This window comes from Littorina saxatilis, linkage group LG12 (assembly GCF_037325665.1).
Source record: "Littorina saxatilis isolate snail1 linkage group LG12, US_GU_Lsax_2.0, whole genome shotgun sequence".
In the NCBI taxonomy this organism is placed as follows: Eukaryota; Metazoa; Mollusca; class Gastropoda; order Littorinimorpha; family Littorinidae; genus Littorina; species Littorina saxatilis.
In genome coordinates, this window is record NC_090256.1 from 82,528,524 (window position 1) to 82,545,295 (window position 16,772).

A 16,772-nucleotide genomic window follows, 5' to 3' on the forward strand; every position below is an offset into this window, starting at 1 on the left:
GTCCATATGCTCAATTTGACCCGATTAGATCGGCTCTTCAATCACATTCGTTACATAATCTTATATACCTGTAGCTCTACTACTACTACTACTACTACTACTATTACTACTACTACTACTACTACTACTACTACTCGAACATTTATATTGCGCTTCCCTACAGCACTATACAAATTCAATCAAACAAAACAGAAAAACACGATATTATACAACTCCTACAATTTTCATTTATCTATATTAATCTATCCATGACTCCGTTAATCAATAGATCGATCAATGAATCAGTCAAGCAATCGATAATTCAATCAAGCTAATTATTGACGAGATCTGAATCCTTAAATATAAAGTACTGCATATTTTTAATGAAAGTTGGGTGACCCTGTTCCAAATGCTTTGTTGTTCCCAAAAACGACACGCGTGTTTGCAACCAGAACAGACAATGTTCGGAAATAACTCTGTTGGGTTTGCACGGGTAGTCGGAAATAACTCTGTTGGGTTTGCACGGGTAGTCGGAAATAACTCTGTTGTGTTTGCACGTGTAGTCGGAAATAACTCTGTTGGGTTTGCACGGGTAGTCGGAAATAACTCTGTTGGGTTTGCACGGGTAGTCGGAAATAACTCTGTTGGGTTTGCACGGGTAGTCGGAAATAACTCTGTTGGGTTTGGACGGGTAGTCGGAAATAACTCTGTTGGGTTTGCACGGGTAGTCGGAAATAACTCTGTTGGGTTTGCACGGGTAGTCGGAAATAACTCTGTTGGGTTTGCACGGGTAGTCGGAAATAACTCTGTTGGGTTTGTACGGGTAGTCGGAAATAACTGTTGGGTTTGCACGGGTAGTCGGAAATAACTCTGTTGGGTTTGTACGGGTAGTCGGAAATAACTCTGTTGGGTTTGCACGGGTAGTCGGAAATAACTCTGTTGGGTTTGCACGGGTAGTCGGAAATAACTCTGTTGGGTTTGCACGGGTAGTCGGAAATAACTCTGTTGGGTTTGTACGGGTAGTCAAACTTCCCCATAGGCCAGTCAGTAGCCTGGGGTGTGTCTGAAAAACGTGGACAGGGAGCACGCGTTGAAAGCTTGCCTCGCTGAAAGCAAGAGTATCACTCTTTCACAACCTGAGAGAAGTATTTTCGGAAATCGTCTATTATATTTATTTGAAGGTTTTTTTTATGCCACTGCTTTATGAGTTGTTTTCTGATCTCATTTGATAAAGACACAGTCAGTCTATCACTGACAAGTTGTGTAACGTTGGCATCGTTGTCACAGCAAAAGATAGAACATCATCAGTGATTACAAGTTTGCAAGTCAGTAACGCGTCGTTGAAGATACTGCCGTTAGATAACCGAAACTGATGCTTTCTTCGCTGGGTGTAGCCAACGTGTAAAACTCGTGAGGTGCTAGGTCCATCTTTTTAGCAACAATAAAATAGTGGTTGTAGTCGAATCATTTATCAAGGCTCTTTTGAACAAAAAGCAAAATCATATCACGTGTTAAATGTAAACGACGTTTAGATGTTTTATTTGGCGTAAGCATCTTCGTCATTTTGCGCTCGCCTACACAGCAGCTGACTTATTTCGAGGACTAACTGTTATCTTCGGAGGACCAGCAAAAAAGGATGTTTAACTATGCGTGAAAGATCTAAAAAAACCTTGAAGCCCGAATGATATGAGAACACCATTCTTTTTTCTACTTTGAGAAAATAACAGCGACAACAACAACAACAAAATCAGTCATTCAAAAAAGTTTAAAACGAAAAGCACCAGCAGTTTTGAAGGACATGGACAAGAAGACTACCAGCGCAGATAAACGCCTCGGATTGTGAATATACGCCTGTCCGATTGGCTCCTGTCGTTGGAATATTTAAACAACAAGAACAAGAACAAGAACAAGAAGAAGAAGAAGAAGAAGAAGAAAAAGAAGAAGCAGAAGAAGAAGAAAAACAACAGCAACGACAACAACAACAACACCAACAACAACACACACAAAAAACATCAACAACAACAACAACAACGACGACAACAACAACAACAACAGCAACAACAACTACCCGACCACCACCACCACCGCCAACAACAACACCACCAACAACAACTTCAGACAGCAAGCCTACACAAAAGAACTCCACAAAAGAACACAACGTGTAAGAACCTAGCGGGAACACAGAAGCAAACAGACGCCGCTGGTGACCTGTAGGCCCCAAACCCTAGTGTGCCTGGCAGGCCGTGTCTCAGAGTCCGTGATGGCTGTCCTGGCCGTAGTGCTGGCGGTCGTTTACTTCAATCTGCACGGGTGGTTCCAGGCTGCTGCTCATCATAAGGTGTGCATCACCAAAGAGTGTACCCTGCGATCTGCCTTCATCATCTGTGAGTTGAGGGATGTTGCAGGGATTTGTCGGCAAGTTTTGGAACATCTGTGAGCTGAGGGATGTTGTAGGGATTTATTTTTCTCTCCAAATTTGCCATACAAATTTCGACGATTTTTGGAAGTCCTAGGCGCCATCTTGCCCCGAAAGCGAAAAACAAGTTTGGCAGCTCTGTAGAAATGTAAATGTTGGTGATTTGCAAAGAAAGTTTCGGCGTTTTGTTTATATACTACTAAAGTTGCTCAAGGACCATTTCATTTCAGAAAAATAATTACACAAAAATGTGCTACCCAAAAGAAGAGGGATCTTGTTGGTTGACTCGGTGATATATCGTTTCCAGCTTCAAGAAGCAAGAGGGAGTTACCCTAATCCGTTGATTTCTTGTTTTTCTTTACCCATGGTGGACATTGGCACATATTGCCGTTGCTCATCTTAGGCCCCCAAAAAATAGGTCTGTTTACGGTAACATAGGCCCAAAAAATAGGGTCGGTAGGTCGGGATTTTTTTTTCCCCAAAAACCATATTTTTACGTTATTTTGCAAAAAAAACAAAAGGTTTTTTTTTTTTATTTTTTTTTTTTTACCCCCAAATGTCAAAAAAAAGTCTAGGGTCGCGCGAAAAAAATAGGGTCGGTCGGGATACCGTAAACAGACTATTTTTTTTTTGGTGCCTTATATTACCTTACGCCGATTTTGCGCTCTTCTCCACTGCTAAAACAGCAGCAGAACGAAACAAATGATAAATTAAACAAACACACGAAGCAACAGCATCGCTCTCAAAACGCAAAACGCTTCTTTCACAAGAACTCCCAACCGCCGTTCGTTCCCTTTTCTCCCACTCCAGCTCATTCTGGAACAGTGAGTTAGTGAGAGAGAATATACGAATACGAAAGTTTTAGGCCAGAGCCCCTTCTGAAGGGTATGCGCCCATATACAACATAATCATAGTAAAATATTGTGTTGTTTCATAAATGACCCAAATTTGTACACATCAAACAGTAATACATGTGTACATAAATCATGTCACAGTGATTAATCTTTTCATTCCCTGATAAATATATTGTGCTAATTTGGATATTTGACTGACATTTCCAGTAGACATAAACAAAGTATATCGGTACATACATGGATGACTATAATATTTTGGCTTTATCAATAATACTCTTAGGTCACGTAGTGCAGGACAGCAAAACATAAAGTGTATTTCATTTTCTTCAGCCAATTTACACAGACGACACAACAAATCTTCCTCACTCCGTACACTATACCTACATCTGTGTACAGCAAGATCCGATACACCGAACCTAAATTTAGTTAATGCACTTTTCACATAGCTGTTCATTTCCATATCTATATACGCTTCAGTACTGCTTCCGGTCTTAAACAATCTGTATGTAGAAAATCGATCACTGCTTTGCATATGGTCGTTCCAGTCTTGCCATCTGCAATCTATCAATCGTTGTCTGAAACATTTCAAAAATCCACCAATACTGTCCACCCCTTGGTTTTACCATACATCTGCAAACCCATGAGAGAACAAACACTTTCGAACATCCGTCGCCCATGTAATCTTGCCATAACAATCTAAATTATAGAGAACTTTGTATGCTTTACATGGAATCTTAGAATTTTCCATTCTTGTTAATTTTAGCCAATATGTAATGCACTTTACATATATGAGTTTAGATATATTGGGAATCTTCCCAATTCACCATACACAAGGTCGTTTGGTGTTCTCATGTCTACATGTAGGAATCGTTTCATGGCGAATAAGTGCAGTTTTTCTATTTCCGTACCTTTTTGGAAAGCCCAAATCTCAGCACCATATTGCACAATCGGTTGAACTTGAGAATCAAACAATTTCGTAAACAATTTGTAAGAACTACTCTCTAACTTGTGCAACACACGAAGTATACCAAACACTGCCCGTTTACCCCTACTCACCAAATCTTGACAGGAAACATTAAAACTGAGTCTCGTGGAAAAAATATTCCTAAATACTTATAAGCGTTAACAACAACAACAGTGAGTTAGTGAGAGAGATAGAGAGATAGAGAGAGAGAGAGAGAGATAGAGAGAGAGAGAGAGAGAGAGAGAGAGAGAGAGAGAGAGAGAGGGAGGGAGGGAGGGAGGGACAGAGAGAGAGAAACACACACACACACACACACGCGCGCGCGCACGCACACACACACACACACACACACACACACACACACACACACACACACACACAAATAAAGGGGAGTGAGAACGATTTTTTGCTCTTCACACTACGATTAAATAATAAGTCCTTATCTTAAAGTAAGTATTTTTGGCTGAAGTCCTTGCAGGTGGTATGCTAACGGGAAGGAAGTAAGCTTTGCGAAAACCAAGCAAGAAAGATTATAATTCAATCAAGATGGGTTTAGAATGTAACAGATTCTGTGATTGGTCAGATTACCGTCAGATGAACAACGAAAATCTGCTCAAGGAACACCTGCTGGCGAGGCGCGTTGATACACGCTCAACAGAATTTAGTCTCCGTCCGACTTCAATGAGGCTTTGGTGTCAGTCGGGTGGCAATCGACCATGATAACCTCAAAGTTTTGAATGGAAGTCTGTCAATGTGTAAATCACGTTTGTTTTGTTCAACCTTTTTTTCCTCCAGCTAACCTGAACGAGTCGGTGAACCCGTGTGATGATTTCTGGCAATACTCGTGTGGAGGCTGGCTAGAACACCAACCGGAGTCCTCCGGCAGCCAGTGGGCCTTGCAGGATGACGTCGTCATCAACAAGCTCTTGCGCCTCCTGTCCCACGATGTCTCGTCTGATGACTCACCTGCCGTACAGGTGAGACTGATGATGAGACTGATGACGATGACGATGACGACGACGACGACGACGACGACGATGATGATGATGATGATGATGATGATGATGATGATGATGGTGATGATGATGATGATGATGATGATTGCGGTGGTGATTCGCGTTTAGCCAGTGGCATTGGAATGATCGTGATTATTTTTTGCAGATAAAATATTCAATAAAAAAAGGCCACGAATTCTTCAAAATAATTATTGTGATGCGGTTCGAGGCCGATGTCTGATCTTTAATCGTAGGTCAGTATTAAACATCAAAAACAACGCAAAAGACACGTTCGAACAGAGGATCTACACAGGGTGAAAGCGTGATATTTTGTCTCCCTGTTTTCGGGACTTCCGATTTTCCGCGAGAGTTACCTTTTCTTAGCTTGGTCATGCCTACCAGCAGTTCAAGTAGCCCGAAGACTGCTCCCATCTAGGAGTTAGTTGCATAGCAAAGCTAGGTCACGCCTACCAGCAGTTCAAGTAGCCCGAAGACTGCTCCCATCTAGGCGTTAGTTGCATAGCAGTCGGGGTGCTCGAAGTCGGCGAAAAATAAAATCGTGTAGTTCCATTTCATCCTTTCAGACCGACAGACTGACTGAATGTTTTGATATGGCATTGTTTCTTGTTTAGGTGGCCAAGAAGTTCTACAAATCATGCACCAATAAAAAGCTGATGCAGACGTTGGGTGACAAACCGTTGATTCATTTTGTCAACTCCGTATTCCAAGACTTGCCTGATGATCTCACAGCTCGCCTTCTCCAGGTAGGAAGCGTTGACTAAATTGTTCTTGATTAGTACAGTGCAACTCTTATTTTAAAACACCTAAAAATCTGAGAATGTCAGATCATTAAAAGAAAATTTAAGATTCCTAAAATGGGAGTTCTACTGTAGGAGCATTTTATTAAGGGAGGTAAATGTACGGACTTAATGAAAACCGAGTCCGACAAAAGTCTTAAAAGGGGGGCAGCCTTAAACCATGCAACGTGTTTTACCGGCCATGCATTACTGATGCACATTAAACCATGCAACATGTTTTACCGGCCGTGCATTACTGATGCACCTTAAACCATGCAACGTGTTTTACCGGCCGTGCATTACTGATGCACCTTAAACCATGTAACATGTTTTACCGGCCGTGCATTACTGATGCACCTTAAACCATGTAACATGTTTTACCGGCCGTGCATTACTGATGCACCTTAAACCATGTAACATGTTTTACCGGCCATGCATTACTGATGCACCTTAAACCATGTAACATGTTTTACCGGCCGTGCATTACTGATGCACCTTAAACCATGTAACATGTTTTACCGGCCGTGCATTACTGATGCACCTTAAACCATGTAACATGTTTTACCGGCCGTGCATTACTGATGCACCTTAAACCATGTAACATGTTTTACCGGCCATGCATTACTGATGCACCTTAAACCATGTAACATGTTTTACCGGCCATGCATTACTGATGCACCTTAAACCATGTAACATGCTTTACCGGCCATGCATTACTGATGTACCTTCAGTGTCTGGTCTGGTCACGCAAAGGTAGACTCGATTCTGCCTCTTTGCAAACAGGCTTGTTCTGAGCAGTATACAAGGACAGACAATTCTTAGTTCGCAGGATTGTTCTAACGAAAAATAAGGCACTCCTAAAGGTTTTGCTTACTTTCTGAACGGAACATTGTACAATTCTCAGTTTCTCCATTTCCAGACACCCAAGCACTCTACAAGCAGCTTCCCAAAGATTCTACAAGTATAATGCTCTAGCGATATAAAAACTGCTCTAGCATATCACCAGGTAAACTTCCTGTGTGGACGTTAAGCCCCCCCCCCCCCCCCCCCCCATCTAGTATAAATACCGCACATTTTGATTGAAGGCGTGTATCGCTTTTTTGTGTGTTTTCACAGATAGAGAAAGTACCAAGTTCACCACTGTTTGGGTTAGGAATGGATCGTGACTACCACAATTCGTCACAGTACGTGCTAAGCATTTATCAGCCGTCTCTCAACATGTTACGCTACCGTTACCTGGAGAACAAGCCACCCGGGGTATTGAAGCGTTACCTGTGGTACTACGTCCGCGTCATGTCTGTGTAAGTCTCATTTTGACACACATGACACACACACACACACACACACACACACACACACACACACACACACACACACACACACACACACACACACACACACACACACACACACACACACACACACACACACACACTCAAATAAACACACACAATCAAATAAACACACATATACACCACCCACCCACCCAAATATCCGACCCACCCCAGTCCCTACCCCACCACATCTCAACCCCATAACTTTCATCACAAAAAAAGCATCAGATCTTATAATGCACCCACAAACTGTCCGTGCGGCAGACTGACACCCGGGCTGAGCGTCCAGACGATCAGCCAAGGTCAAAAAGTGATAGATCTAGAGTTCGAAACCATCACCCCAGCCCACGCCACCCTACCCCCAACTTTTGTAATAAACAGGTCGCGTAAGGCGAAAATACAACATTAAAGTCAAGCTGTCGTACTCACAGAATGACACTGAACGTACTGCATTTTTTTCACCAAGACCGTATACTCGTAGCATCGTCAGTCCACCGCTCGTGGCAAAGGCAGTGAAATTGACTAGCCAGAATAGCGCGCTAGTGGTTACGCTGAGCAGGATAGCACGCTTTTCTGTATCTCTGTGGTGTTTTTTTTACTTTCTGAGCTTGTTTTTAATTCAATTATATCATATCTATATGTTTTTGGAATCAGGAACCGATAAAAAGGAATCAGATGAAATTGTTTTTAAATCGATTTCGGAAATTTAATTTCAATCAAAATGTTCATATCTTTAATTTTCAGAGCTTGTTTTTAATCCGAATATAACATACATATATATTTTTGGAATCAGAAAATGATGAAAAATCAGATGAAATTGTTTTTGGATCGTTTTATATAAACAAAAATTAATTACAATTTTCCAAAGTTCGGCCTTCGTCGAAGATTACTTGGCCAAAGGTTCAATCAATTTCATTGAAAAATGAGGGTGTGACAGTGCCGCCTCAACTTTTACAAAAAGCCGGATATGATGTCATCAAAGACATTTATCGAAAAAATAAAAAAAACACTCTGGGGATATCATTCCCAGGAACTCTCATGTAAAGTTTCATGAAGATCGGTCCAGCAGTTTTCTCTGAATCGCTCTACACGCACACACACACACACACACACACAGACACACACACACACATACACCACATAAATACACAGACACACACACATACACACACACACACACACACACACACACACACACACACACCACGACCCTCGTCTCGATTCCCCCTCTATGTTAAAACATTTAGTGAAAACTTGACTAAATGTAAAAAGCATCATACTGTCTGTTGAGACTGACACCCGGGGCTGAGCCTCCAAACCATCAGACAAGGCCACAAAGTGATCGAGTTCGACACCCTCACCCCAACCCCCCACCAACCTTCCCCTAACTTTTATAATGAAAAAGCATTATACTTTCTGTTTAGACTAACATCCGGGCTCAACTTCCAGACGATCAGACAAGGTCAGAAAGTGATAGAGTTTGAAACCCAGCTCGCCAACATAACCCTGTCTCCGGCACAGCAACAGGACGGCAGCGCCAGTCCCCATACCTTCAACATATCGTCCTTACAGCAGCGATACCCCGACCTCCAGTGGCGTGCCTACATCCAGGGAGTGTTCGACGAGTACCACGTGCCTGTTGAAATCAAGGTGTGTGTGGGGGGGGGGGAGGTGTGTGTGGCGGGGTGGGGGCGGTTTGTGTGTGTGTGTGGGGGGGGGCGGTGATTGGGTGGGGGGGGAGGGAGCGATGTGTGTGTGTGTGTGTGTGTGTGTGTGTGTGTGTGTGTGTGTGTGTGTGTGTGTTTTAACTTTAATGACAATGTATATGTTTGACATTGTACTTGCCATTCTAATAGTCTTTTTTTTTTTTTTTTTACTGGCACTTGTCGTTGTCAATGTCATGTATCATTGTCATTTGTCTTTGACTTTCTATTTGTCATTTGTCATTTTCAGGACAGCGAAAGAGTCGTGACCAGAGCCGTGCACTTCCTGGACAAGCTCTTCCCGCTGTTGCGTCATACCCCCTCTGACGTCATCAAGGACTATCTAAAGTGGTCGACAGTGCAGAGCCTGATCTCCTACACGGACGGGAAGCTGATACGTCTCCACGGCGCCTGGAGGAAGAACATCACTGGGTCTAGAGGCCATTTCACCTACAGGCGCACAGCCGAGCACTGCGTGCGCAAGACTCGGAAACAACTACCGGACGTGCTGGGAGAGCTGTACACCGCCGTCTACACGGACTCCGTCACGCGGGCCAAGGTGGCCAAGATGACGCGGAGGATTATGACGTCATTCGGCCAGATGATTCAGCGAGTGACGTGGCTGTCCCCGCAGTCCAAGCGGCGCGCGGCGGAGAAGCTGGCCGCCATGCGCCTGGAGGTGGGAGCCATGGAGATGTACAAGGCCAACGGGTCGCTGCTGAACGAGGAGTGGGGAGGGGTGGGGGTGGACGTCGACACCTACCTGCTGAACCACCTGGCCTTGACCCTCCGTCAGGCACGGCTGACCCTCCGCCGGTACCGCCACCGCCCCGGGCGTCACGTGCACTGGAGCCTGACCTCCGCCACCGCTAATGCTTTCTACATGTCCCTCTACAACGCTATCGCCATCCCGTCTGGTAAGATGTTACCGTTACTGCTAGCTGCGTGCCTACATGTGCACTCCCAGGGCTAGCCCAGCTGCCTTTTGCTGGATTTGGCAGAAGTACCGATTAAGCCGAATTATCTTAGCCTTTTAAACATATGGCCGTTTTGCTTGGGCCAAACAGTTCGGAAGAAGTAGCAAAACGACACGCGCTTTTTTCCTGTGAGATTTATACATCTTTAAGTTTTTGTCGCTTGGTCCATGCTGCAACCTGGCTGTTCATCGCGTACCAAGTATATACAATGTAGTAACAACTTTGTCATTGTAGCATGACAATAAGATGCATGTTTCTGCGTGACTATGCTGATTTCAAAAGAGCAGACTTCAGCAAGATTAAAAAAAAAAAAAAAAGGTTAGTTAATGGAACGTGTTTTTTAATTCTTTTGTTGTTGATGTTTTTGTAATATTTTTTTATATACAAAACAAAACGTCCACATTGTGAACTCAAAACATTAATTGTGAATGTTTGGTTTTGTCTTTTACTTATCGTTCCACACACACACACACACACAAAAAACTATGTTTTGGATTTTACCAGGACTTCTGCAAGACCACATGTTCCGGCACGAACTACCTCCATACCTCAACTATGGGTCTCTGGGTTTTGTGCTGGGACACGAGGTGACGCACGGCTTTGACGCAGACGGACGCAAGTATGACGCACACGGCAACCTAGGTTCCTGGTGGAGCGAGGAGGACGTACGACACTACGAGGGAAAGGCTGCCTGCATCGTGGAACAGTACGAACACTTCAAGGTGAGAGGGGACCAAGAAGTTTATAATTAAAGAACGAAACACTTACCTGCGACGTAACACCTGTTGTTCCGTCATTTCAATCAATCAATCAATCAATGACGCTTATATCGCGCATATTCCGTGGGTACAGTTCTAGGCGCTCTGCAGTGATGCCGTGTGAGAGGAAATTTTATACGGCCAGTAATTGCAGCCATTTCGGCGCATATTTACCTTTCACGGCCTATTATTCCAAGTCACACGGGTATAGGTAGACAATTATTAACTGTGCCTAAGCAATTTTGCCAGGAAAGACCCTTTTGTCAATCGTGGGATCTTTAACGTGCACACCCAATGTAGTGTACACGGGGGGGGGGGGGGGGGGGGGTTCGGACACCGAAGAGAGTCTGCACACAAAGTTGACTCTGAAATAAATTTCCGCCGAACCTGGGATCGAACTCACGCTGACAGCGGCCAACTGAATACAAATCCAGCGCGCTACCAACTGAGCTATACCCGCCCCCCCCCCCCCCCCCCCTCCGTAAATGGGGTTGTATCGGTTTCACTCTGTTTGTTTGTTCTTTTGTCTATCTTGTCTATCATTCGAAGTATAAGGTTTGGTATGAATAAGTTCACAAATATGTATTTAATAAATGCGTTTTTATATGATAATGTTCATGCATACTTATTGATATTTGTGGTATTGAAGGATGCCCCAAAAAGAAGACATTTTGACAAAATGCATGTCTTTTCGTTTCACGAAGTTGAAATTGAATGTTTCTTTGCAGTCACACAGAGCCAACTCCAGCGTGGATGGGAGCCTAACGCTGAATGAAAATATCGCGGATAACGGAGGAATCACTGCTGCCTTCAATGCGCTAGACCTACTGTTACAGGTGAAACATTCTGTGTGTGTGTGTGTGTGTTTGTGTGTGTGTGTATGTGTGTGTGTGTGTGTGTGTGTGTGTCTCTCTCTCACTCTCTCTCAGTCTCTCTCTCTCACATTCCAACTCTCTCTCTCTCTCTCTCTCTCTCTCTCTCTCTCTCTCTCTCTCTCTCTCTCTCTCTCTCTCTCTCTCTCTCTCTCTCTCTCTATCTCATTCCAACTCTCTAAATGCGATTAAACCAAAATTGCCGTAATCTTCTCATCGCTATGCCGTAATCCTCTTATCTTTATGCCGTAATCCTCTCATCTATATGCCGTAATCCTCTCATCTCTATGCCGTAATCCTCTCATCTCTATGCCGCAATTTTCTCATCTCTATGCCGTAATCCTCTCATCATCTTTATCTTATATCATCAGAACAGCACAGATGCCGATGTGAGGATGCCCGGCCTGATCAAACTCACCCCGAAACAGCTGTTCTTCGTGGCCTTCGCTCAGACGTGGTGCGGACACGCCAGTGATCGGACCCTCTTCTGTCAGATGAAGACAGACGAACACAGTCCCTCCAAATACCGCGTACTGGGGACAATCCAAAACAGTCATCAGTTTGGGCAAACCTTCAACTGCCCCGTTGGCAGCCACATGAACCCTCCGAAGAAATGTGTCGTCTGGTAGCGACTGATAAGAGGTTTTCAGTCGAGGTTGTGGAAATTAGTCAGGTTTGTCGGGTTGATGTTGTTCAGTGAGTAGAAATTGATTTGGTTGACTCTCTAGGTGGCTCCATAGGCAGGTTAAAAAAAATAATATCCTCCTACACTTTCGTGTAAACTTTTTATTTTTTTATATTTTTTTTAACCACCGCCCATTTGTCCAGGTTTCTACATTGGATTGGAGCATCCTTTCGATTGAACACGTAAACAAGAGGTCAACAGCCCGTGGGAAGTGCCGGGAATTATTTGCAGAACTAAACTTCGCAGAAAGACGCATGTCACCAGTGTCAGTTGCAAAATTGCTCCAGACCCAGTTCCTACTCTGCATACCGTGCAAAGCAGCCAGGCTGTAGATGTGTGTGTGTGTTTGCAAGTTGAAGGGCCCGGTAGCTCAGTTGGTAGAGCACTGGACTTGTGATCGAAAGGTCGCAGGTTCGAATTCGGGCCGGGACGGACACGGGTCAACTTTATGTGCAGACCCAGAGACGGAAGCCATGTCCCACCCCCGTGTCATCACAATGGCACGTAAAAGACCTTGGTCATTCTGCCATAAGTGCAGGTGGCTGAATACACCTAAACACGCAGACACCTGGGTAGCGCGACTCCGTTGCTGCTAGCTTTCCACTCGGAGGAAGCGACCCGAATTTCCCAGCGATGGGACAATAAAGTAATGAAAATGAAAAATGAAATGAAATGTGATAGCCTTGGCGGATCTGTAGGCCGCCCCCCTACGTTGTGATTTACAATATGCTTCACACAAGAATTTAGGTATCTTTAATATGTCATTCTATGGGTAGAATAATTTTTTTTAAATGTTTTTAAAAAAAATTTTTTTTTAAGTATAAGGGGTTTGTTATAATCCACCGTTCTCCGTCGTTGCTGCTCTGATAATGCCAACCGGTATAACGGACAGAAGATAAGTGAGTAAGTATAATCCGCTTAGTCCCTCTTTCGACTTTTTTTCATTTTTAATTTTTTTTTAACTCTGCAGTTTTGACCTTGGTATATGACAGCTGCAGCCAATTTATGTAAGCTGTGCGTTCTGAGAATCTTAGGGGAGTGTTGGATTAAAAAGATACAAAATACGCGTAGTCAGTTTTCAATCATTCGATGTGTGTGTGTGTGTGTGTGTGTGTGTGTGTGTGTGTGTGTGTGTGTGTGTGTGTGTGTGTGTGTGTGTGTGTGTGTGTGTGTGAGTGTTTGTGTCTATGTCCGTAGTTGTGCTTTTTACATTTAGTCAAGTTTTGACTAAATGTTTTAACATAGACGGGGAATCGAGACGAGGGTCGTGGTGTATGTGTGTATGTGTGTGTGTGTGTATAAAGTGGTTAAAAAAAAATACTGGACTGATCCTCATGAAATTTGACATGAGAGTTCCTGGGTATGATATCCCCGGATTGTTTTCCTTTTTTCGATAGATGTCTTCGATGACGTCATATCCGGCTTTTTGAGAAAGTTGAGGCAGCACTTTTTCAACCAAATTAATGGAAATTTTGGTTAAGCAATCTTCGACGAAGTCCGGACTATTTTTATTTATTTTATTTTATTTTATTTACGAGGATTTATATCGCGCACGTATCTCACCACACAAGGCGACTCAAGGCGCATGTTACCTATTAATGCCGTGTGAGATGGAATTTTTTACACAATATATCACGCATTCACATCGGCCAGTAGATCGACTGCCTTTAGGCGCTGCATCTACCTTTCACGGCCTATTATTCCAGGTCACACGGGTATTTTGGTGGACATTTTTATCTACGCCTATACAATTTTGCCAGGAAAGACCCTTTTGTCAATCGTGGGATCTTTAACGTGCATACCCCAATGTAGTGTACACGAAGGGACCTCGGTTTATCGTCTCATCCGAAAGACTAGCACTTGAACCCACCACCTGGGTTAGGAAAGGGGGGAGAAAATTGCTAACGCCCTGACCCAGGGTCGAACTCGCTTCCGAGCGCAAGTGCGTTACCACTCGGCCACCCAGACCACATGGGATTGCATTTCAGCTTGGAAGCTTAAAAAATGATTAATTAGTTTGCTCATTAAAGTTGTCATTAAAATCGAATTGTCAGAAACAGATAAAAATATGTTTGCATTGTATTTCTCATAATTATTCTCCTGAATTCAAAAATATATAGATATGTCATGTTTACTCTAAAAATGTGCTCAGAATGAAAGAAAACAGGATCAGTAACACCCCCCATTCCACACAACCGTTCTAGGTCCCGTTCCCGTACCGACCAAGGACGGCTGCCACAACAATGGAACCGGCTGCGCAAACGGCCGTTTTTGGCATCTTTGAGCAGCGTCTGATCATAGTGGCAGCCGTCCTTGGTCGGTACGGGAACGGGACCTAGAACGGATGTGTGGAATCTGAGTATGACAACTCAGTGTGTGAAAGCACTACCGTTGCGTTACCGTCCGTTGTTTTAAGTTCCTTTAACGATCCAAGGGTTCCGTAACCGATGGGTTAAGGTTCCATTACCGTTCATTTTGATCGGGAGGGGAACGGCTAAAATGTTGAACATGCAGCCCAAACTTAACCGTCCCTACCGTTCAAAGCAGTTTCGTTAACGATCATTTACGTTCCATTGCGGTTTCCTCCCGATCCCTCCCGTGCCCGTACCGTTCCTTGACCCGTCGCAGTCTTCGGTATGGTTAGCCGAGACTATCTGAATGTAGTCTTGGCGATGATTGGTTTGTGGTGTTGATGATAAAATAAAATGATAAAATCGTTTATTTAACGTCACTCTGTAAAAACATTGGCGACATTATTATTTTGTCTTAGATTAAAAACACACACAGGCGCGCACCCAAACTGTTCCTTTATGTACAGTGGTTCACCACCCTCCCACCCCCCGCACACTCTCGCTCATCTGATTAAAAGTGGTAACAAGAAAATTGATTGATTAAAATCAACATGGCCGAAGCAATGTTTTCATAAAAGAAGCAGCATTGTACGGGCACATGTTGAATTTGGGTTACATGTGTTGCAGAGTATTTGAAAATCCGTAGGCAGAAGCGGAGAGATAGCTTATTTTTTCATTTGGGGTATTTGGCAGGATATTTCTGTTCGAGTTTATAAACTGAGTCAGGGGTTGAAAGTGGCATGAGTTCAAATCACACTCCAAAGTCAAATGAGCAATGCTGAGGTCGGATTGACAGGTGTATTTAAGCTCTAGAAATTGGTAGTTCCCAGCTTCTGCCCTTAGGCGGTTAATCCTTTTTATTACACGTGGGCGTGCATTATAGGTGTTCATCTGTTTTGATGGGGCTTCCTGAATCAGCCAGCCATAACTTATTGCCGTGTGTATGTATTTGTTCTTCCATTCTTCCATTCTGTAAGTGTAAGGCTACTGATCTCAGAAGGAGACAATGGCAGGTCTACCTCGGAGGCGCCTATTTATGACGGCTTACTAGTGCCAAAACCTGGGGTTACCCATTATCACGTGATAATTACTAAATTAAAAAATCGGAAAATATCTTCGATGACGTCATATCCGGCATTTAGTGGAACTTGAGGCGGCACTGTCACGCCCTCATTTTTCAACCACGTGGGAGGTGAGCGATTTTCTTCTCGCGGCGATTGACGAAGCTGTATTGTCTTGGTGGACAAATTAATGCAGTGCGTTCAGTTTTATTCCGTGAGTTCGACAGCTTGACTAAATGTATTCATTTCGCATTACGCGACTTGTTTATAATTTGATTTGCCAGCTCCTTTATGGCAATGACAAGATCCTGTCTTTTTGATCTTTTGTTAGTTCTTAATGCTTCAATGGCTGCTTTGGAGTCAGAGAAGATAGCTATCTTTTGAGGAGGAGTGTTCTTGACGGATTGAGATGAACACTGAGCGACACTGCAGATGGCAAGGAGCTCAGCTGAGAAGATCGAGTTTCTGTTGCACAGTTTAAATTTCCCAGTCAGGTCATCGCTGGGGATTACAAAAGCTGCGCCAGCCGCTTCTCAGTTGTCATCCAGAACTGACCCGTCTGTATAAACATGAACATGGCCTTTGTATGGGTACATGACATAAGCTCGAACGACAAAAGCTCGAACGACAAAATCTCGAACGACAAATGCTCGAATGGACAAATGCTCGACGCGACAAAAGCTCGACGCGACATATGCTCGAACGACAAATGCTCGAATGGACAAATGCTCGACGCGACAAAAGCTCGACGCGACATATGCTCGAACGACAGATGCTCGAATGGACAAATGCTCGACGCGACAAAAGCTCGACGCGACATATGCGTCAACGACAGAAGCTCGACCGGACTGTAGAATGATGCTGTCAAAACTACTTTGATAACGTCAGATCTGAAACTGTCACGGTGATGTTGTTCTAGTTTCGAGCGACAAATTAACTAAATTTGTTTGATATCACGTGGTTGTGGTTGTGGTTATGGTTGTGGTTATGGTTGTTGTTGTTGTTGTTGTGGTTGTTGTTTTGTTG

General features: G+C 43.7%; 1 protein-coding gene across 1 annotated transcript; it reads left to right on the top strand.

The window, feature by feature from the left end:
- The first annotated feature begins 1,327 nt into the window (after window positions 1–1,327).
- LOC138982945 (membrane metallo-endopeptidase-like 1) lies at window positions 1,328–13,400 on the top strand. The gene is made up of 9 exons (XM_070356341.1): window positions 1,328–2,363; window positions 5,009–5,190; window positions 5,841–5,972; window positions 7,122–7,306; window positions 8,764–8,989; window positions 9,293–9,959; window positions 10,524–10,741; window positions 11,506–11,613; window positions 12,021–13,400. Exons 1-9 carry the CDS (start codon window positions 2,240–2,242, stop codon window positions 12,276–12,278), a joined length of 2,100 nt encoding a protein of 699 aa, XP_070212442.1. The 5' UTR covers window positions 1,328–2,239; the 3' UTR covers window positions 12,279–13,400.
- Window positions 13,401–16,772: the final 3,372 nt, after the last annotated feature.